The 23688-nt window shown below is 40.8% G+C and overlaps 1 protein-coding gene across 3 annotated transcripts in view; it reads left to right on the top strand.

The window, feature by feature from the left end:
• Positions 1-23688, top strand: part of LOC142209240 (transducin-like enhancer protein 4) — a 102196-nt gene that overhangs the window by 9673 nt on the left and 68835 nt on the right. For all 3 annotated transcript variants that reach the window (XM_075278177.1, XM_075278171.1, XM_075278185.1), the window contains 2 exons: positions 14191-14253; positions 19437-19511. In XM_075278177.1, coding sequence (XP_075134278.1) covers positions 14191-14253; positions 19437-19511 — 138 coding nt within the window. The remainder of the gene's footprint in view (positions 1-14190; positions 14254-19436; positions 19512-23688) is intronic.

The raw sequence follows: 23688 nt of genomic DNA, 5'->3' as shown, positions 1-23688 counted from the left end.
CTTAAGAGCTATGATCTGAGAAGTTTAACCATGGTTGTGGTTTCGGCATAAAGGGCAGTTATGATTTCTATTTGCCAAGAGCATCTTACAGTAGTGTGGTATCCAATCTCACTTTTTTGGAAACCAGAAAGCCCACTTACAGCTAGTAACGTCTGGTGGGTGCCATTGGTATCCAATATGAAAGGGATCCAGCACTGCAAAGCACAGCTATGGAAATAATCTATGTCAACAGAACCTTAAACTGGCTTGAACCCTGTTTTGTGAAAGTGGGACGGTACCTTGTTTTTGCTTTATAATCTATCAGTTCTCAAGTCATAGTAACAGATGTGAAGAAGCACTAAGGTAGCACTGGAGTGATAGTATGTCATTCTGGATCTCCTCCTTATTATGACCAATGCTTTGTTTCTGAAGGTTCTCCATTTTTCAGTCGTCTTGCCAGTAAAGGATGTTGGACTGTGTGGTATGGTCTGCCTTTTGCTTTTGAAGTTTTATATCTGTGTGGGCTTCTTTAAATAGTCCTGTGCTATGCTAATAAGCAAGGGTTCGAGGATGGGAGCACACAGTTGGTAAACCAAAGTGACCACGATTTGGGTCCTCTGTGTGTTGAGATATTTGAGGCAAGTTTGGCTGTGTAGTCTGCGTTGGTATTGAAGCAAAGGTTTCTGTAACCACAGTGGAACGCTAACTACAGGCTACATGTTATTCCTTCAAATAGAAGAGAAGACAACCGCATAGATATAACATTCTGTCATCATATATATGTATTTTTTTTTATATAACAGTCCTTCTCTAAATCGGCCCACCAAATTACTATAGATAGAGGATCCCACTTTTTTCTGATAGTTTGTTCCTGGAGCAAATGCAAACAACAAGTGGTGATTATCTTGAAACAACTTTTGTAAATGAGTAGTTAGTTCAGTGAGTGTACAGCTCAGTCATTGATATGCTGGCAACCTTCTTAGATAAACATAATGGCTCTAATCTGTCTCTAATTGTCAAGCCATAGCATGCCAACACAATGCTTGGGAGCCCTTCTAAATGAGGCCACCTTTCATCACTTGCTTGGTTTTCTTACTTTATCAAGTTTTTTTTTTTTTTTCGTTTCTTGCAGTTTAAGAGGTCTGGAAAATTTAAGAGACCCAGACAAGACTGTTTACTGCATTTTGGTAAACCAAAGTATTACTCGGTGGCTTTGAGCCACATCCATTAAACTGTGCAGAACTGTGGTTTTGCAGTCTTCAGCAACCAAGCAAAACATGTTATGTCTTCAGATCTTACTCTCTGTTCCTGTTTCTTTTTTTATTTTTTTTATCTCCTGTTTTTTAGCTTAGAAGCCATGTACCATGTAAAACTTTAACAGTAGGTACAAAACTAAAGTTATTTTTATACAGTGTCTCAAAGAATAAAAATCTGTAAAGGTCGACTAGGTTCATACTGCAAGTTTGCAAAGATAACCTCCAAAGTGCATTACAGTGTAAGGTGTCATGTAGGTCACCCTCGTCCTGAGGTTTCAGTTTAACTCTGACTACTATGGATTCCCCTTTCAAAATGTGCCTGTGTACTGTTTATAACCTTTGTGTGTGTGGTAATAATAGTGTTTGCTATGGATGTTGATGTCAATGTAAATTGTAATGTCTCATGTTTCCATTGGGTATTCTTGTAAGCACTGTTATTGGTATTGCTGAGTTAGCCTACCACTTTTACTTCTGGAACTTTCTGGATTAGAGGTGGTGCAAAGATTTCACTCAAGCAAAGACGTGTGTAATGTCCATACTTGGACTTTTCCAGAAAACCAGTAGAGTCAATGCTTGGAGACCATGCAGCGGTCCATCACTCCGTCGTTCAGGTCTCCCGGTAGACTCAAATGATGCAGAGAACAGTGCGGATGTGAAACTAGCCTGAGTGCAACCTGTGTGTGAACACTGCCTATTGCAGCTCTCTCTGGAAATTCAGCTACATGTGTTCTGTAAAGCTACTGTAAAGTTGGTTGACTCTAGGTTCATGCCTTCACTTGAGTTTCCGTTCTTTGGGTCCGCTTGGGGATCCCAAAAATGGAAATCCAGTCTGCTTAAAAAGCGGTTACCCTCAGACTCCTTATACTGTAATGGGGTCCACTGGGTTTTCTGCCCAATAAAATGTGGAGAGAAAAGTTCTGCTTGCAGTGGACTTGTGAATGTAATCCCGGAACTAAAGCCAATCGATTTTGTGAACCTAGCCTGACTTCTGGGTATTTCTGTGAAGACCATCTGTAACAAATAGATACCTCAAGTAAAGTCTGCTGAATCTAGGATTTGCAAGTTCGGTGCAGTGTTGTGTGTTTTTTTTTTTTTTTTTTTTTTCTTTTCTTTCTAACCGTATGTCTTTGTAGAATGGAAGGAAATCCACGCAAACATTGGGAGAACATACAAAATCCTTGCAGATGTTGTTCCTAGCGGGATTCGAACCCAAGACTCTATTTCTGCAGTGCTAACCACTGAGCCACCACGTTGCCCCGGTAGCCCTTATATTTATGTACAGTACATGTAATAAAACGTGTCCGAGAATGAAAACAGATTTAAAAAAAAAAAAAAAAATTGATACATTTCAGCAACTGGTTTTAATACATGAAAAAATGGTGATACATTCCTGTTCACATGACTGCACAGATTTCCAAAGAGAAGTATAAAAGGGTAGAAATGGTTATTCTTCGGTTGTATTTGCAAATGCACATACAACCGAAAGCTATCAGTGTAGGCCCTACAACCTACAATGACTGCAGAGAATGACCTCTACCCCGACGCAGGTGCGATGACGTCATCACGTGTGCAGTCTGGAGGAGGACTCGCGGCGGCTCTTCATGGGTAAGTATGATGGAGTGTGTGTTGTACTAAGGAGCATATAATACAGTGCGGGCTGTACTGAGGAGCATATAATACAGTGGGGTTGGGGGTGTACTGAGGAGCATATGATACATTGGGGTGGGGGGCGTACTGAGGAGCGTATAATAAAGTGGGGTAGGGGGTGTACTGAGGAGCGTATAATATAGTGAGGTGGTACTGAGGCACAGATAATACTGTGTGTGGGGGTGTACTGAGGAGTAGATAATACTGTTTGTGGGAGGGGCCTACTGTGGAGCATATTATACTGTGGGCAGCACTACTGTGGAGCATATAATCTTAATTTTTATTTTTTACTTTTTTAAACTATATTTTGGCCCTCCAGTGGTTTGAGGGACAGTGAACTGGCCCCCTGTTTGAAAAGTTTGAGGACCCCTGAGTTAGGGCATCAGATAGTATCACTACACAGGGTGTGATTTAGTGCAGTGACCTTATGACTAGATGAAGCTGTCCCCCTACCCGTGACTAGTTAAGGTAAATTTATATATGATGATCTCAGGTTTTAAAAGCTTAGAACTTATTGGGATGTCTCGCACAAGAGGTCATTACTTGATACTGAGACCAGTTCATCTGGCAGGTTCCCTATTACAAAGAGGTAACAAAATCTTCCTAAATGTATAAAATTTTTTTTTTTTTTTTTTTTTTTCATGTCAAACCAAAGTCTAGTAGTGGTTGTAAAAGCCCTTCGGTATAAGTTGATGATATGTCAGTAAAGGTTATTAATGATATTGTAGTAGAGATTTGTCTGACTCCATTCTGGAGCTGAAATGGCTTCTTATTTACTGTTTCTTGGTGTACTTTAGACAGAGGTATTTTTCTGTTTTACGGCTGAGAGAGATGGGCTAGACGTTTTAAGCCATTCTCCTATAGCTTTGTTGCCGCATTGCCAGGAGGACTTCTAGATGCTTTGCATAGGTGGAGGAGGCATAAATCTAGATATGACAGGTTCCCATTCTCTTACATTAGTCTGTACACTGCAGGCAATTGTATGTAATGAAGCATGATGCTTTGTATTTATTGTAAAGGTGACAGGACCAGTACAATGTAATGTGTGTTTCCGCATTAAATATGTATTTGATGTGTGAAAAATCTTTTTTTTATGTGAATACTACACCCCACCCCCAAGTCTAAAGTTTCTTTTTTGCAGGCCCCACCTAAAGTGAAGTAGTCTGTACAGTAAATACTTATTTTTTTTGTTTAAAGTTCAGGATATAGGTTTTTATGGCCTATACTTGGGACCGATACGTGATCATGGAGGGCCAACAGGGTGGCCTATGCACCGATCATCTGTACAGGGCTGCTTCTGTCTTCTCTACTGTACACACAGGGCTGGAAGCAGTTGACTTTTGCCACTGTGTAGTGTCTTAGTCCTGGTACTACAGCTCAACTCCATTGGGTTAATGGCAGTACCAGCACCAATCGCTATACAGGGACAAAAGTCAACTTCCGACTGCTTACTGTGTATAGTACAGGTGCCAGATTCAGTCCTGTATAGCTGATCAGTGCAGGGGCCGCTTGTTGGTTCATCACCGACCAGATATTTATGGTCTGTCCTAAGGATATGTGATAAAAATCTACATATTGGACATCTCCGATGAGCTATTAAGAACTAGTGACCAAATTGAGTACACGAATATGAAGGTTTTTTTTTATATTATTCCACTTGTCGTTTTATCTCTAGATGCCTGTGATGACATTACCTATGCATTCTTCACACTTCAGTCTTCAACTAATATGACCTTGCATTAGTAAGGCTAGCACAGAATTCCATAGTTCTTAACCTTGGTAATTCTCTATATTATGCTCAATCATTCTTAACCTTTGCTGTAGTGGAGCACCTTAACTGTAGAAATGAGAATGTCCAAAAATTGATCAGATGTTGAAGTTATACTGAAGTGTAAATACGAGAAATTCCAGACTGTGTATTTTTTTATTTTTTTTGCATTCAATATACTGTAACACACTTGAATGTCATTTACATCCAGGTTTATTCATTGTACTTGCAGATGTGCATGTGCTGTCACATTGGAAAACCCATGATGGCATTGGGTGTAAAGAATTTGTAGTGTAGAGAGTCGTCCTAGATCCTACAAACTACTCCCACCCCCTATTTTAAATGGTGTTTTCCAAACGTGAAACATGGGCAAGGAGGTTTATGATGAGAAGCACGACTATGGAACTGACCAGGCGCTTCAGAGAGTTGTCGATGGACAAGATTTCATACATGCATATTTCCTGAATGGGGACATACAGCAGCTTATCTCCCCTGAGAACAAAGGGGTTGAGCATGTAGACAACCACCACACTACCTGTCCCCCCACATCTGCAACTGGGGGAGAATTAGAAAGCCCTCATACAAGTAATATGGTTGCCTAGTCTCTCCAAAATTCTAGCTTATATTTATATTATAATTTTTCTTCTCTTCAATAAATGAACACTCTTTGGTTCTGATCTTTTACCTGTTGACTGAACGTTTGTGTAGGCAAATTGCTGACCTTGTGAAACATACTGTATTTTTTTTTTTATTGCTTTTCTTCTGACATTGTAATGTTGATTTTTGTTGTAATTTTTAACTGAACTTTATGACTTGTAAATAACTGTTCATATAAGCGTTGACAAAAGTAACTTGGCTTACGTGTAGAGTTTACTCCAGCTTATCAGCTTTTATGGTATGTTAATCTTGTGCGATTAAAGGTATATGTATTTTTTTTCCTCCTTGGACATTGATTGACTCATAAGCAAACAGAGACAAAAGCACTTGAGCACTCTTAGTTTAATCAGTTTGCTCAAGCACTTCAACAAGCTGTCAGATTAGAAAGTTTAAGTTCAAACGTTTGTCCTTCAGTTTCCACTGCAACTAGATCTTTCGTGACAACACGTTTTACTGACGTGTAGCAGTGAGGCTGCACATTGACGCAGAACGTTGTATGTATCCAGGGCCAGCCTCATGATCTTAAAGGGTTTGTCCGGTTTCAGACAAATATTGAATCTTATTGTTTATGTAATAAGAAGATATATAGTTTTCCAATATACGCTCTGTATCAACTCTTCACTGCTTTTTAGACCTCTTCTTGCTCTTGCGATATACAGGCCATGGTCATGTTATATACAGGCCATGATCATGTGATGAACACACAGGTGCAGCGTGCATTAATGTCACAGCACAGTAATCAGATATCTTGTGTCGAGCTGTACAGCGTTGTGTGATCACATGACCATGGACTGATTGTTTTATCCACTGGAAGTAAGCAGAATAAATGACAGCAAGCAGAGATCTAGAAAACAGTGAGGAATTGATACAGAAAATGTATTGGAAAATTGTGCAACTTTTCATTGTACAGACAATAACATTTGGCTTTCAATATTTGACACTGGACTTTAAAGGTCCTTATGCTGCTTCATGCTTCTACGTTGCTGAGTATTTTATTTGGAAAGTGAGAGAAGCAGGAGTTGGGCAGTGCCAAAATATATTAAATTGATACTTTGGAGTATCCTAACTTTGAAAGGATCCGCTGACACTGTCTGGAGAGTTCCTGACTACTAATGCCTCTTGGGGGTAAAGCAGGATACATCATAGAAGAAGGATGTAGGAACGGCCCCCATTTTGGTGGGCTCAAGCTGTCCCTTGTATTACAAGGGCTGCAATTCATCTGAACAGCCATCATGTTTTACGTTTTCCAGTTCAGAGAACCTCCATGTGCATTTACATGTGAGTGAATAATTTGAGCAATTCTTGAAAGCTGCTAGTATTCCTTGTGTAGAGGATCTTACAGGCGATATTCGCTGGGAAAAGTATGCATTATAGATGGCACCAGAGACGGCTTCTTTAGAACGCATGCCTCATAAGCTGGATAGGTGGATATACGGATAACATGGTGTAAATGACCTTTATACATTTTGTGTCAAGTTCTGCCATTCTTTCATTGTGCTGCTATAGGGCATTTATCACGTCCAATCTTTAGCTTGTATATTACATATACAATAGTCTCATGGCGTTGGAAGCACAAAATGGCAGTGGGGCCATCATTTTATGTACTTGGGCTTGGCAGTGAAGTATGTTGTTTCATCCCTCTCCAGCCTCTTGGTGACAAGCTAGCAGAAACATTCCTTGTTAAATGAAGATGGTCCTTATCGATTTGACCCATGCTGTTCTCATCCTTTGTCACATTTAGAGGTGTGAGGATCAGGGTCTGGATGGCTTCAGTAGTATATGTAACAGCGTTGCCATTTCCTCCTATTGATTTTCTTTCTCCCCCCTCCTCTCCCCTTCCCACACCTTGTATTATATATTTTGTTCTCCTTAACAGACTTGCCATTGAGCAGTGATGTGCATTTCCAAAGCAGAAATGGTATATTGATTGAGCGCTTGACAATGCTTTTGTTTGATTTTTCATTTTCAAATGGTGTGAGATTTTTCAGGTTTTTTTTTTTTTTTTTTTTGTAAAATATATGCATGATGAAATACAATATAAAAGGGCTACAGACAGAACACCCAACATCATTTTATTTCCTTTCTTTTTTTTTTTTTTTTCCCTTATCTATCTCTTTGTGTTGAACATAATAGATATCTAATTTTTTTTTATTTTTTTCTGCGGTTTTCCATAGCGCATTTAGCAACCATAATTTAGCAGCTGGTGATACGGAAGGTTCTTAATGCATTGGACGGCATTATAAAATGTAGCAAGGCCTAATAGCTTTGTGAAATTTGGATTGGGATAAACTGAATCTTTATGAATGTATGTGTTCAGGGATGCATGACCCACATAACCTACAAATTTGATTGGGTTGGCATCAGCTGATGGATAGCAGATTAGAATCCCGTGGTTTGCAGGCTACAGATTTGTTGTCAAGCAAGATTTATCAGATGCAATCAGAATTCCAAGAGGTTAGACAGAAATTCCTAAGCACTGATGTTTTTATATATATTTTTTATTTTTTTTCTATCCCCCCCCTCCCACCTACAAAGTGCAGTAGTAATGTATTGTGAGGGTTGGGGAGGGAGAAGAGACAAATGTATGTATATTGGATGAATCTTCTCCTCTCCCTAAAGCTGTCTGTCTGTTGTTCATCAGAAAGCAGGTCGCAGCTCAGTGAGCAGAAGAAAAGATTTTAATAGAAGTTGTGCCAAGGGCTGTAATGCATCATTTTAGGGCCCTAATTACATTACAATGACAAATATCAATGGTGACAACAGCAATAACCTACATCCTTTAATGGCTGTGCTGGAAAAGCAGTTTGGGCTCTGCGCCATTAGTTTAGACTTGCTTTCAAAATCATAGACCATTAGGAAGGTGTTTCCATAGTGTTACTGTACAATAACTTAAGCCCAGTAGTATGAATTGTAAATGTCTCTCCATAGCCTGATCCCTTGGGACACCAAAGTTGCTAAGGCAACATGTACTCTCAGATGAAATGGTGGGAGGTTAAAGGGCTCCGAAGAGTAAGCTACAAAATTATGCATTATTAAAAGGTCTCTCATGCCAATAAACATCATGGCAATTAACATCTGTCCCCAGTGCATTGTCTGGCACCATAACTACCACAAGCGAATGGAGGGGATGGATTTTATTTTTATTTCAATTTTCAACTAAAAAAAAAAAAATCATACTGCTGCCGATTCCCAAAGGGAATATATTACATAGATTTTCTCAATATATTGGTTTAAAGAGAACCTGTCACTAGTAGGGTTGAGCGATCGTGTTCGGACAAAAAATTGGATTCCAATCGGCGATCGAGAAAATTGCACGATCGCGATCGGAATTCCGAACATGATCTTTTTAGGTGGGATCGGTAGTATTTCCCACGATGCCTTCACACTGAGTATATAGTGTATACTCAGTGTGAAGGCTCCGCTGCGGTTCCATAGGAATGAATGGAAGCAGCCGACACACAGCCTTAACCCCCTGCGCGCCGGCTGCCTCCATTCATTCTAATGGGAGGCTAAACTAACATGTCTCGTAGCTACTTACCTCCAGAGATGGCTGCTCTGCTGCTGTTCGCCTCGCTGCCGGTGCAGCTGCAGTCTTCTTCGCCTCGCGGCCCCCTCCCTGCCAGGTTAGGAGAGTGTGGGCAGGTTAGGAGAGTGTGGGCAGGTACAGGATGGGGAGACGTCCTGGGGAGCTCGGGCCAGGCCATGGAGCGCACTTCACTTTACCTATTGGGGGGCACCGCTCCCGATGTCTGTGCGACCTGCTCTGCCTCCGGCCCACTGTTTAAAAAGTTTGAGGACCCCTGGTTTAAGGTGTCAAACGCGCCGATATTCAGATCCTGTTGTTGGAGTATGTGCAGAGATATGTACGTACATTTTACAGAAGAGTCATGCCAGTAGTGAAATTGCGTCTTGAGCCTTTTCTTTGACTCTTCTCCTATAAGCGAACGTTGTGTGTAAATGTGTTTTTGCATACAGTGTAAACCTATATAAAGAGTTATGAAAAGATCCTGGTGGTGTAGGGCATGGCTTCTCAAACCCTGACAACATACTTACCACTGTCAGTGTCTTTTTGATAAGGTCAGTGGTAACACCCACTTGTCAGTTTAACCATAGACTTCTAAGAGGGACCGAACCATGATTAAAATATGAAAAAAGATGTTCCAGATTTATTTTGAGGATTACAATTATTTACCCAAATTTTTTTTTTTTTTTTTATGCGTTCGGGAGGTGGGGGAGACTCCCCGAACGGAATGACAAACGCAGATGTGAACCAGGCCTAACAAGTAAACGCATTCCTCGTAAGAACAAATCCGTAGGGGGTAACACTGTGGCTCAGTGGTTAGCACTGCAGCCTTGCAGCACTGGAGTCCTGGGACAACATCTGCAAGGAATTTGTATGTTCTCCCTGTGTTTGCGTGGATTTCCTCACAAAGACATACGTAAATGAAAAAAATATATATACGTTGTGATCCCTATATGGGGCTCACAATCTACATTAACAAAAATGTACATCCGTATGGACGTAGAACATGATAATAGGAGGAGATTTAGAGGGCGTCTCTCTAGGTTTCGTTCAGGAAGTGGTGAAATCACACAGACACTGGTCTAGTTTATTTTATTTTTTTTCTTTAACCTCTTTTTCTTTCTTGTTCTGTAAAACTGCAAGTGTCTAGAATGAAAGAATGACACTAGAATATGCCTCACACGCTTGTGAAGTGTTTCAAAGGTGTTTGCGGCAAAGACATGTTACCTGTCATTTGCTATAGATCTGAAGCTGTTCATAGGCCTTTTTAGGTCTGAAAATGAATATCCATGGAAACACATGGTCTGTGTTTTTTGGATGAGGGTGTTATATGATATAATAAATAATGTGAATAATGTATGTTTTAGGTCTTGCAACATTTTAATGTAAATTATTGCCTTTTTTTTTTTTTTTTTTTTTTTTGTCGTCATGCGGTGGAAACTATTCTTTTCTAATCTGTTGCCTAAGCTGCTTCTCAGTATTTAGTGATGCATTTTAAAGCAATATCCTGTCGGTCTTGTCTGTGGTGGGCATGAGGTAACTGCTGCAAAGTATACACCTACAGAATTGTCAAGTCTTAATCTATTTTTAGGTTTAGTGGTTAGAGTGATTTTATTTTTTTTGATAGTTACGGTACATAAAATAAAAAAAAAATTATATCAAATTGTCATATATGCTGTTCAGCCTACAGGCAGCAAATTATACAGTAGTAGGGGCAAAACAGAATGATTTTTATAATTTTGGAAAAAAGATTAAGTATTTCCCATTGAAATCTACACTTTCTATGTTTAGAAGTCAAGTTGGCAGTCCCATCCATGATTTGACCATACACAGTCACAGAGGGGAGGCTGTCGCTCATTGATAGAACCTCTTTTTCTTATTGGTATACAGCAGAGATTTCAATAACTAAATGACAAGTTCTGTTTGTATACCTTCCAACAGCTCGTAGAGCATTTTTCATGTGGCATGTTCTCTTTAAAGAGGACCTTTCATGGGTTTGGGCACAGGCAGTTCTATATACTGCTGGAAAGCCAACCGTGCTCTGAATTCAACACACGGTCGGCTTTCATGATCTGTGCCCCGGGTAAAGCGCTATCGGTCCCGGTACCATAGCTCTTCAGTCATAAGGGCGTTCCTGACAGTCTGTCAGGACCGTCCTTCTGTACAAGCAGCGCCTATCGCGCTGTAGAGTGTGAGCGGGGAGGAATGCCCCCTCCCTTTGCTCACAGTGCTTGTCCATAGATGAGTATTATCAGGAGGGGAGGGGGTGTTCCTCCCCGCTCACACAGTACAGCACGATAGGCGCTGCTGTGGAGGAAGTTCCTGACAGACTGTCAGGAATGCCCTTCTGACTGTGAAGAGCTACGGTACCGGCACCGATAGCGCTTTACCCAGGGCACAGATTGGGAAAGCCGACAGTGCGCTGAATTCAGTGCACTGTCGGCTTTCCAGCAGTATATAGAAGTGCCATGAAAGGTCCTCCTTAAGCATGGTGTCCTGGAAGTTTGTGGCATTGAGTCATTTTCTAATATATATATTTATTCTCTGCAGGACCTGTAAAATGCATTAAATGCCCCATTTTACAGGTTAAGCCTTTATTGTGAAATGTCCTGTTGCTTGGCTGGTGCAGTTCTCTCCCTTTATACTGGCCTAAGAACCATTAGATCCATTACGAATTCCTAATACCTCTTTTTAATCAGGTTTTAGATTTAGGAACCTGAATATCCACCATTGCTCTAAAAGAGAGACTGATCATAAAGGACTTACAATCGACTTTACTGCAAATGTGGTAAATGGAAATTCTTGTAACAGCTAGTAATCCTGTATTAACAATACCATTAATTCGAATTAATCAAAATATATTACGCTTGGTTCACACCTGAGCCTGGCTTTCCGTTCTTCGGATTCCCAAGCGGAAATCTAATCTGTGTAAGGCTAAGGCCCCATGTGGCGTCCCGCAACAAAAAAAGCCCTGTAGGAAAAAACAGAACGCAACACTGTTCTTCTCACAGTGCTTTGGACAAAGTTTGCAGAGATTTACATCTATAGGGAAACCGCCGGTTTCTAGGTGTAATTGACATGCTGCGATTTCCAAAAGAATGACCGTTTTGGAAATCGCACCGTGTCCGCAGTGCGTCTTTTACTGGGGATAGGATTCACTAGACTGTAAAATGCTGCTTCCCCCCCACTGTTTCTCCAGCACACAAACTGCAGCGTTTTACTCTATGGGGGTCCCGCCCTAAAAAGCAGTTACTTGCAGAAACCCGAAGACCCCATAACTGGATCAGTCAGGATTTCTGTACAAAATATGCGGAGAGAACTCCTGCTTGGGTTTGGAGACAGAAACCCGAAAGCAATGTAGGCACATGTGTGAACTTAGCCTTATTTGATAAATAGAGGCGGTATGAGAGAGTGTGCCTGTCATAGATCAACTGTATTCAATTAGCTTGATGTGAGGACATGTGAAAGAAGTGACCAAAGCACTGTGTATTTTAGAGGTGGAGGTGGACAACAAAAAACTGCCCCTCCCCTTCCCATTGGGTACAGTAATGACATATGCCTCCCTTGTAGAGTCACATCCATTCATTGCTAGTACCCTGTCTTGAGAGAGGCAGAGCTGAGCTTGTTTCAGCTTTTCTGAGGGATGCAGTTCTAGTTGCTGTCCTTTGGAAATCTGGGAAGGGTAGAGATAGATACTGCTGCTTAGTGTCTGCTGTCTCAAGCCAGTCCTAGCTTCACAGCAGCACTGCTTAAAGAGAACCTTTCACCACCTCCAATTCTTTGCATATTTCAATAGACGTTGCTCCTCTAATTCCAGCACCGTTAGAATTGCTTCTCAAGCTTTGGCCACCCCTGAGTGATCATTGCTGTTAAAATTATATTCTGTCAAGTGGGTTGATCTCTCCTCCAGGCCAGGACCTCCCATCTGACAGTAGAGAGCAAATTTATGCTAAAATTAATAGAAATGATTGGTGGAGCTTAGAGGAAAAACTGTGCTCCACCCCCACCCTCCTCTTGTCTTCACAGGTTGGGTCTGGCTTTACTATAGTCTGCCAAGTCCTATAGCACAGGTGTAATACCTGTGAAACGGGGAGTGAAGGGAGAGGGCAGAGTAATCCAGGGGTCAGTGGCTGGTTCAAAGGATATAAAGAAAGAGTCTGAGGAAGTTGGGCGAGGACCGGTTTATATCTGTGTTTGGGATTCCGTTTGTCGAGTCTACTTGGAACCCCCCAAGTGGAAACCTATATGCATAGAGAAGTGGTTACCTTGGAAAACACGTGGACCCCATAGACTATAATGGGGTCCATGTTGTTTACGCGCGAAACATGCAAAGAGAAAAGTCCTGCAAGCAGCACTCTTCTCTCCGCTTGTTTCGTACGGAAACCACATGGACCCCATTACAGTCTATATTGAGTCTGTGTTTTCTCCCAGGTAACCGTATAGGTTTCCATTAGAGGGAGGGTCCCCAAGTGGACTCCCCGAACGCAGATGTGAACCAGGCCTAAGTTTAACTCCATGGACAACCACTCTTAGTACAGCTTTATGTCCTCCATGTTGCTTCTTCTATGTGTGTGAGATATGGAGCCTGTAGAGGGTGATACAGCTGATACATGCAGGATACAAATCCTAAAATTGCAGGTTATGGTGTTACTCCCCATGTACACGCACGCATGGCAGCATATTCTTACGTCTGGTACCCTTAAAGTTTTAATGACAGTCACTCATCTACATCTGTGAAATTCATAGCGCTGGATGTCTTGACAGATGAGGTCACATAGGCAGAATCTGTAAGCGTCCTGTATGACTGCATGGTATTTTGCAGGCCACAAGTATTAGTTTTATTGTCTTTGTAATTCCTTCTGTGCAGTCTCCTAGCTGCGTGCTAGATAAGCTATAGATACTTGAGCTGTTAACTCATTGGATGGTGTCAAATGCCGTGCGGATGTGCTCATTAATGTGTCACTGTCAGGTTTCAAGGCTGACTTGGCAACCTCTGCAGTTTTTTCAATGGTCTACTGATCTAGCTGTAAAGACTTTTAAAAAAAAAATGCAAATTATGAATGGAAATTTTGGCTGTGCTTTTCATTGCAACAAAAACTTTAGAGAACTGGCTTTATTAACATACTGCTGAGCTGAACATTTTGGACTCGAGCCACCCACCTACTGCAGATTTGTGGTTCCTTTCGCAGCTTTGGGTCTACTTGCTTTCCCTTCATAGGCGTTTATTTAGAGACTATGCAGTTGGTATACATAATTTAATATATCAAATGTTAATACATTCTATCCGTGGAAAAAAGGGGCCATGAAATGCTTTGCTTAATGAAATGCTCTTATATTTTTTTTTTTTTCTTTCTCTGCAGGCTGAAATTGTCAAGAGACTGAATGCTATCTGCGCTCAAGTCATTCCTTTTTTGTCCCAAGAGGTAAGCGAGCTTCATTTGTAGTCACCTAGCTAAGTAATGCCATTTAAATGACATGTGAGTTATATAAAAAAAAAAAAAAATCCTCTAAGTATTTTCTCCTACCTCGCATTTTGTGGTGCTTGTATTTCATTTTCTTGCTGCTGCACTCATTCCTACCACGGCGTCTTATTAAAATTCAGAGCAATATAATTTAAATGCACTTATACAGTAGAAAATGTTATAATGTGCTAAGCGTAATGCAGCTGTTTTCTTGTCATGTACGCTCAGTGTTGCTCAGAATTATGACTGTTTGTCAGAATGGCATCTAATAGACTAGATTGAAAAATTGCCAGAATAGGTAGTGACTCGTTCTCCCCTCTTGATGATAGGCATTAAATGCTGGCAGAAGTCAGGTTACGCATATCAAATGCAAGTGCTGCTAAAAGTAAACAAAATGAATGGGGTCTTGGCTAACCATTTCTTAGAAAATGTAAAGTTGTCAGCAAGTCGAAATTCTTCTTCGGAGTAATGATTTCCTTAATCTTCTGTGGTGTTAAGGGCAGACAGTGTTCATTCACCCCTTTGTCTTGTTTACCTTGGAAGCCACAGTATAAGTGGTTCATGTGTAAAACTGTTCATTAATTTTTCCCAGTTCAGGCTCTGTTCACACTGGTGTCATGGTTTCTGACTCAAAGTAATCTCACTGTAGAGCTCATTACATACTTTCCAAATATGCCTTTGTTGTTCAGCATTGCAGCTTCATTGAGAAAATCAATGTCTTTGTCTTATGCAAATTGGGTGAGAGGTCCTTTCAGGGTATTTCATATCTTCCCCAGGCTTCACTCTGCGCTGTAGATGACTTCCCCTAACTGCTGCCCAGCTCTCCATGGCAGTGAGCTTTCAATCAAAGCATAGTGGGTTGAGATGGACACACGTGCGCCCTGTGTCACTCCGGGTTTCCATCCTAATTCCCGGAGAAACTGCATAGGGGACGGCTTTGCGGCGGTCAGTTTTAAAACACATTCATTTGAATGGGTTTTAAAAATAAACCACGAGTGTCCATATGCAGCTTCTCCGCGGGGAAAGCGGTTTTTTGGGGCCAGACACAAAGTCCTGCATGTCAGACTTTGTGTTTGGCCACAAAATACGATTTCCCCGCAGAGAGGCTGCATACGGACACCGGCGGTTTGCTTTTTAAAACCCAATCAAATGAATGCGTTTCTCCATGGCTTAGGACTGAAATCCAGCTGACTGACACTGGGCGCAACTGTGAACGCCTACTGAGGGAGATGCTGTACAGTTCAGAGCGAAGCCCAGGGAAGATGAGAAACTCCCCCAAAGCCCTTTTCATATAATTTGCATATGAATAAAGCAGCAATTTTCTTGATAGTGCAGCTGCTATGCTGAATAACAGAGGCATATTTGGAAAGTGTCAAGCAAGGCCACCAATGGGTGCAATTGATAGACTCAGACCTCCCAAAATAGAAGATGACATACGTAGCCAGAGGTACCCCAGACTGCTTCATGTAAATATAGGTCCTTTGATCAGTGCACAGATATTTCCTCAGTGGTGTTGTAGATCTCTGACTGGAGAGGCACACAAGTGTGTATGTTAGCGGTTCCATACTGTGGTGTTTTTTTTTTTATAAAATTAACTTGGGGATTGTCCAAAGCACTCCATTTTACTTGATACACAACTCATTCCACTATGAATGTGTGTACTGGTTGTCTTAAAGGGGTTGTCCCATGAAAAGCATCCTATCTATACTGCTAGTTTATGTGGATTTAAGACTTTTCCTAAATACATTGCTTTATCAAAACTGCTTTTTTGGCTGCTATCTTAATTTATTCACTTCATTGTTGACACTGCGTTTCTATGGCCACTGCGCTTATCTGCTCATTTCCCAAGTGAAGTAGCTGCCTGCTCTCAGGACTGCTGTTAATTCCCTTACCACCCCCCTCAATCCTGACAGTTCAAGTCTATGGAGTGCATTTTTGGCTTTCTAGTGTTATAGAGTACCACACCTCTTTGAGGATGTTAGAGGTCCTCTTTAAATGGCCTTCTACAAAATATTTTCGATGGCAAAGAGAAGAATTTTCACTGTCCATAATAAGTTTTTATACAATAAAAGACTACATTTAGTGACTCAACCTGACTGCCCACTTTAAAGTTGAAGTGCATGCCAAAAGGTTGTTTATTTTGGAATAAGTTTGGCCTGTATAACCCTATGCCAAACTGTCCATGTACAACAGATTTTTGTAGCCTGAAATGGCCGATTTTGACAATTTCTGCAAACAATTGACTGTAAATGCTGCAAGCAGCTGACGGCAGACTTTAAGCTTTGTTCACATTACCAAGATGATCTTTTGCCATGTGTCTAAGAGATCGGAATGGTTCTATGGATCAATCGGGTGAATAAAAATGAACCAGAAGTTGGTTGTGTGACTTCAAAAAGATAAATACTCATACTAGATATATCAGCTTGCTGTTGGCAGCCTTTAGTACTTAAATACAGCAAAAAATGTTTGCTTTATGGCAATTTATTTTTAATTTTTTTTATTTTTTTAACAATGGTCAGTGGCAAAAATTTGCAGCAGTTTTGGCCTATAATTACATCAGTTTGACTGAGCATTGTATGACTTTAGCCTTAAAAGGGTATCTCCAGGTATAGTCCAAAAAGTAAAAAGATTTCCGGAACCTACCGTGATGCCTAATTGTATCCTCTTGGTAAGATACGGGAGAATGTGTTGTCTCTACGGCCTCTATGATTGTGAAAAAAAAAATGTCTGCCACTCTCTATATAAAATCTGTCCTGGTTGTATAAGGGAGAGGGAGGAGTCAGAATGGGGGGTAGGGCTTAACACTATGGTTTCTGTTTAGGCTGATACACCCCCATCTATGATTCCTCTCCTCCAGCAGCGTGGTTGCCGTTTTTTTTCCCCCTCAGTCACGATGCAGGTTGGTACACGGACATCATGTTTGTATACTTTTCTTTTTTCCTATTGTATTTGCCATGGGATAACTGTTCTGGGGCATCTTTACTTAGAACTGTGTATTGTGCCGTTTCTCTGTTTTTCCTTAGACATTTCTTAGCAAATCTGCCATTGCCTAGTCAGCATTGTCAATATCAGACTGTGTACAGACACAAGGGAAAGAGAACATCCATCTGTCAGTTTATTGATACAGTTCTATTAGGAATAGCATAAGGCTAGGGCTTCATGGTGACTTTGGTGGACCTGCAGCCAAAAATGTAGCAGGTTTGGCTCTTTTGGATGCTATTGTGTTACCGTTGCTATTTTATTTTTATTTTTATCTTTAAGGCTTAGGGAAATCACTTGTCTGGTGTGTCTTAGTTGTAAACTTTGCTTCAGGTTGTTGTGAGTGTTTTTTTTTTATGTTTGAGCCAAAGCCAAGAGTGGCTTCAAAAGTAATTGGTAGTATAAGGATATGTTCACATGGCACAAAATGAAGAGGAATTCCTCTTTGTTTTCTGCCGCTGGTATTTTTCCCCCGGTCTAGCCGCAATTGGATGCTGATGCAGTGTATCAGCATTCTGTCGTGGTATCCTTCTCCAAATTAGGCCTGGATGAATGGGACCCCGTGGCTGAATCAAGCGTGGACTCCGTGGCAAGCTGGAGCAGGACGCTTCTTTTTTCCGCCTCCTGCTGCGATCATTTTGAGAAATGTTATGTCAAGAAGAATATACAGTTTTAATAAAATAGACATGTCAGTAATGGTGACAGATCCTCTTTAATGTTTACCATGTGCGGGTCCTGGTATTGACACGATCAGCTTGGTTCACCTCTAGGGTCAGAAGGGTTAATATAGTGATCTGTCCAATGCACGAAAGATATGTTGCTCTGTTATCAAACCATGTTAATCCTATATGATTTGGTAATATGTAACCAGTAGACAAATCACACTACATGTATAGCTGATAAAGGTGCCATGTTAAATAACCAGTTGCTGCCAGGATGATTTGCGTCTCGCAGTTCTCGAGCATCTTGTAAAGGTGTATGACAGTATGGTTGCCCTGATGGGTGTGTATGCTATATATACTCCTCAGTGTTGGGCCAGCTGTTTGGGGACCATGCGTAGTAACTGCCTTGCTACTATGTCTTTTCTGCATTATTGATTGTTGAGCTATGTGTTTGTTCCTTCTCCCTCTTATTTTCTTTTCTTCCATTGAACAGATTGGACCATAATTCTCCTAATTGGCCCATGCTGACTTTAATTCCGCCTCATTAACCAATACTTCAATCCTGTTGCTTCCAACTCTGATATGCTTGCAAAGAGAAAAAGTACCTAATTAAAATGACAGCAAATGTGATATTTTTAATCCTTTTTTAAAATGATTAATCTTAACCCTTTGAGTTCTTGATATGTTGGTTTGTGACTTTTAAGGCTGTATAAAAACCTCATATCAAGTCTTCAGGTTTCTGCTCATCCTGAGTGTTTATGGTGACTTAGAACATATGTCGCTAAACCCACATGTATACAGTATATTGCTTGCCAACCATATAGAAAATCCCCACTCTCCCGATGTATTCCTTTTTGTACGGATTCCTTTGAAGTTTGCCCTGCAGATCTGTCTTAAAAGGCTGAGTGGAATAATAGAACATACAATGGTAATACATTATAGGAGCAATTAAAGCATTTACACTCTTCCCTGCTGATCTGTGGTAAACCACTTATGGCTCTGCTATTTGATGAGGTCATGAAGGAAATTGCCCATGCAGGGACATGTATACTCAGCGTAGTACTCTGTATATGTGCAGCAGTCTTCAGCAGCGGGAGGATGTTTACTTTGGGTACTAGTCGGAGGAAAGGTTGAGGTTAATGTTGATTAAAGTTCTCTAATTATTTCCTTATGGCAGGATCTTTCCCCACACCTTGTTAACTTATGTGCTATCTGCAATGAAAGCATAAACCAACAAGCAGTCACCAGTCTGTTTACATATTGTCCGGAGGAATTTCTAGAAGTAAACACTAGGAAGTGCTGCCGAGGCGCATACAGTAGCCGTACTGTCTTCTTCTGGACATAGAGGCCTTCTGAAAGTTGGCACCTGGGAAAATGCCAATTGATTTACCATACTGCTAATAGAACTCTAAAAGGGCCCATAGCAGTATGCAGAAATGCCGAGGGGAAAAAGTTATAGTAAAATGTATAAATTGCCCTTTATTTTATTTTTTTTCTTGCTAGCACCAGCAACAAGTGGTACAAGCTGTGGAACGTGCCAAACAAGTGACGATGGCGGAGCTGAATGCGATCATTGGGGTATGTTGTCTTTTCATGGTTTGGACTTTCTGTTGCTGCAGGATGATTTTAACTTTTTGTTTTTTCCTTTTCCTTTTTGTTTCGAATCTTTGTTTCATCTAGGACAGTCCTACCATTTAATTTGCAAAATGTGTTGCGATGGAAACCCCATTCTGTGTGTAGAGTCTTTGGCTTATTTAGATTGTGTTTTAAAGTTTCTGAATTTCGCATATATCTCTATATACCAAAAATGTCTGTATTTATTATGAAAAATAGTGCAATTGTGAAATAAAGATATTGCCCTTTCTAACCAGCTGGATCATTTTATCTTATGTTGAGGCCTGTCTAAGACCTTCCTTTATACTATCCACGGTTCAGATTTATGCCAGTTGGTCCACAGAGGACCTGTCACCAAGTACAAATTGCTGAGTGCCATAAACCATTTTATTCTAGCCGTGCCCTTGAACAATTGGGTGTTCTTCTTTTTAAAAAACTGTCCACCCATTCAAAAGCTACGGTCCCTGTAAGATTGTAGCTCTGAATCTTCAAGTGGGCAGTAACCGATTGTTTTTCTCTGCCCACTGGGAAAGCAGTACTAGTTGACGTATGTCCCCTGAATGGGTGGAGGGATTTTAAAAAGGAAAAAATGAAATTGATCAGGGTAGTTTAGCATTTTCTATTTTGTGACAGGTCCTCTAAAACAATCGACTACTTGGTAAAACATTTTCATATAATGAATAAGGAGTAAAGTAAAGACTTACTACATTCCTTCCAATCTCCTTCCGCTACCTTTCCAGTATGTCCTGTGCCCTCCACTTCTGTAGGAAATGACCACTCAGTCAGCGGCCTTATCAGTGACCACCTCAGCCATTGGTTGGTTGAGTGGTATTTTGTGTGTCAAGAGGCACCCTTTAACTATAGTCTTCATTGAAAAATAACAACACTTTTTCTTTTAATAATATAGTTGTTCACATTTTGAACTGATACGGGCCCAGCTAAGGCTAGGTTCACATCTGCATGGACGACTCTTCTCTTCGCTGGTTTCAGTATAAAAATGATAGCCTATACCGTGTTTCCCCGAAAATAAGACAGTGTCTTATATTAAATTGTCACCCCAAATATAAGACCTGTCTTTTTTTTCGGACGCCTTATGACAACCGGCAGTCATGCCGCCACTTCCTTAGCGGAACTCCGGCATGACTGCCGGTTGTAGGTAGTGTAAGGGAGGGGGGGAGGTATCCTACTGACCTTCCCCATCTTCGTATCAGCGCTGGTGCTGCTGTTCGTCCCGGCGGTGGAAGTGGTGGGCGGGGCTTAGCGAGGCTTCCGGCGGTTGCGCCGGAGAGAGCCTTGCTTCACTGGCATTGCAGCCGGCTGGATGCTGTGCACTGTGCTCCGTGTGCACAGGAAAGCCGGCTGCTGTCTCTTCGATGAGCTGGGAGAGTAAACTCTCCGCAGCGTATGCACAGTGGGCATCTCCCAGCTCATCCTACAGCAGCAGGAACAGTGGATACCACAGCAGAGGCAGCAGCCGGCATACCTGTGCACATGGAACACAGCGCACAGTGTTCAGCTGGCTGCAATGATTTTTTGGCATGCCTTATTTTCGGGGGTGTCTTATATTAAGCAATTCTGCAACCACCCATGCCTTATTTTCGGGTGTCACCTACTTTTGGGGAAACACGGTAGTATCTGTGGGTAACCGCTATTTTAGAAGATGTGCTTTCCAAATTCGGGTTGGTGGACCCAATGATGGAGAGCCTAAACAAAAAAAACAGACGTGTATAGGCTTGAGCCTCATTCACCAGTAACACCATAATCGCTGACAACACATTAAACTTGATTTTTATTTTTTTTTTTGCAGCTTATGTGCTGTCCACGGTAGATCCATTTGTCACAACCATGATGAACAAAAAATAAATACATTGGTGCATACACTTGAATAAGGCCGTATTTAATTCTCTTTCCTACCAACCCAGCCTCCACTTCTTTTTATGGTTTAAAATTAATTCGCTGCCTTTTTTGCTTATTAGAAACAATGAAGTAAGCGACACAAAAATATAAGATTTTCAACTTAGTCTAAACACTGGAGTATTATAATAACCTCAATGAAGGCTATTCAAGAGTTTTCTAGATATTTTTGATGCAGGGAGGAGTAGATAAGCTGTGACATCTACAGTCCTATGAAGAAGTTTGGGCACCCCTATTAATCTTAATCATTTTTAGTTCTAAATATTTTGGTATTTGCAACAGCCATTTCAGTTTGATATATCTAATAACTGATGGACACAGTAATATTTCAGGATTGAAATGAGGTTTATTGTACTAACAGAAAATGCGCAATATGCATTAAACCAAAATTTGACCGGTGCAAAAGTATGGGCACCTCAACAGAAAAGTGACATTAATATTTAGTACATCCTCCTTTTGCAAAGATAACAGCCTCTAGTCGCTTCCTGTAGCTTTTAATCAGTTCCTGGATCCTGGATAAAGGTATTTTGGACAAACAATTCAAGTTCAGTTAGGTTAGATGGTCGCCGAGCATGGACAGCCCGCTTCAAATCATCCCACAGATGTTCAATGATATTCAGGTCTGGGGACTGGGATGGCCATTCCAGAACATTGTAATTGTTCCTCTGCATGAATGCCTGAGGATTTGGAGCGGTGTTTTGGATCATTATCTTGCTGAAATATCCATCCCCGGCATAACTTCAACTTCGTCACTGATTCTTGAACATTATTCTCAAGAATCTGCTGATACTGAGTGGAATCCATGCGACCCTCAACTTTAACAAGATTCCCGATGCCGGCATTGGCCACACAGCCCCAAAGCATGATGGAACCTCCACCAAATTTTACAGTGGGTAGCATGTGTTTTTCTTGGAATGCTGTTTCTTTTTGGACGCCATGCATAACGCCTTTTTTTTTATAACCAAACAACTCAATTTTTGTTTCCAAAATGAAGCTGCCTTGTCCAAATGTGCTTTTTCATACCTCAGGCAACTCTATTTGTGGCGTACGTGCAGAAACGGCTTCTTTCTCATCACTCTCCCATACAGCTTCTATTTGTGCAAAGTGCGCTGTATAGTTGACCGATGCACAGTGACACCATCTGCAGCAAGATGATGCTGCAGCTCTTTGGAGGTGGTCTGTGGATTGTCCTTGACTGTTCTCACCATTCTTCTTCTCTGCCTTTCTGATATTTTTCTTGGCCTGCCACTTCTGGGCTTAACAAGAACTGTCCCTGTGGTCTTCCATTTCCTTACTATGTTACTCACAGTGGAAACTGACAGGTTAAATCTCTGAGACAGCTTTTTGTATCCTTCCGCTGAACAACTATGTTGAACAATCTTTGTTTTCAGATCATTTGAGAGTTGTTTTGAGTAGCCCATGATGCCACTCTTCAGAGGAGATTCAAATAGTAGAACAATTGGCCACCTTAAATACCTTTTCTCATGATTGGATACATCTGGCTATGAAGTTCAAAGCTCACTGAGGTTACAAAACCAATTTTGTGCTTCAGTAAGTCAGCAAAAAGTAGTTAGGAGTATTCAAATCAATAAAATGATAAGGGTGCCCATACTTTTGCACCGGTCAAATTTTGGTTTAATGCATATTGCGCATTTTCTGTTAGTACAATAAACCTCATTTCAATCCTGAAATATTACTGTGTCCATCAGTTATTAGATATATCAAACTGAAATGGCTGTTGCAAAACACCAAAATATTTAGAACTAAAAATGATTAAGATTAATAGGGGTGCCCAAACTTTTTCATAGGACTGTATATTGGTAGTGAATGCAATGTTGAGTTTATCTATAGAGGTTTTAACTATTACTATAATACTGTTTTTAATGTAAATGTGAGGGCAGCTGCGAAGAAAAGACTTTCAGAATTGGCAAGTGCCAGTCTATTATTAGTATTAGTGGCTAGAGTGAAAATTGCAGGATATAGTACTTTTTAAAATATTTTTTAAAAAAATTCTTAAATATGTATAAGTATAAAAACTTAAATAGATCTTTTCTGGTGCCACATTCTCTTTAGAGTCAAAAATGGGAAAATAAAAAGTAAATTGCCCCATATACTAGCTCGGTTAATGGCAGCAGTGTAGACTATGGATCTGGGCAGGCATTTTGTTTACATTTCCTATGAAAACCGGGGAAACAATGAAATATTGTCTGTTTCACATCGCAACGTG

The sequence above is a fragment of the Leptodactylus fuscus genome, chromosome 1 (assembly GCF_031893055.1).
Source record: "Leptodactylus fuscus isolate aLepFus1 chromosome 1, aLepFus1.hap2, whole genome shotgun sequence".
Classification (NCBI taxonomy): domain Eukaryota; kingdom Metazoa; phylum Chordata; class Amphibia; order Anura; family Leptodactylidae; genus Leptodactylus; species Leptodactylus fuscus.
The sequence above is the reverse complement of the archived record's forward strand: the minus strand, read 5'-3'. Positions and strand labels throughout refer to the sequence as shown.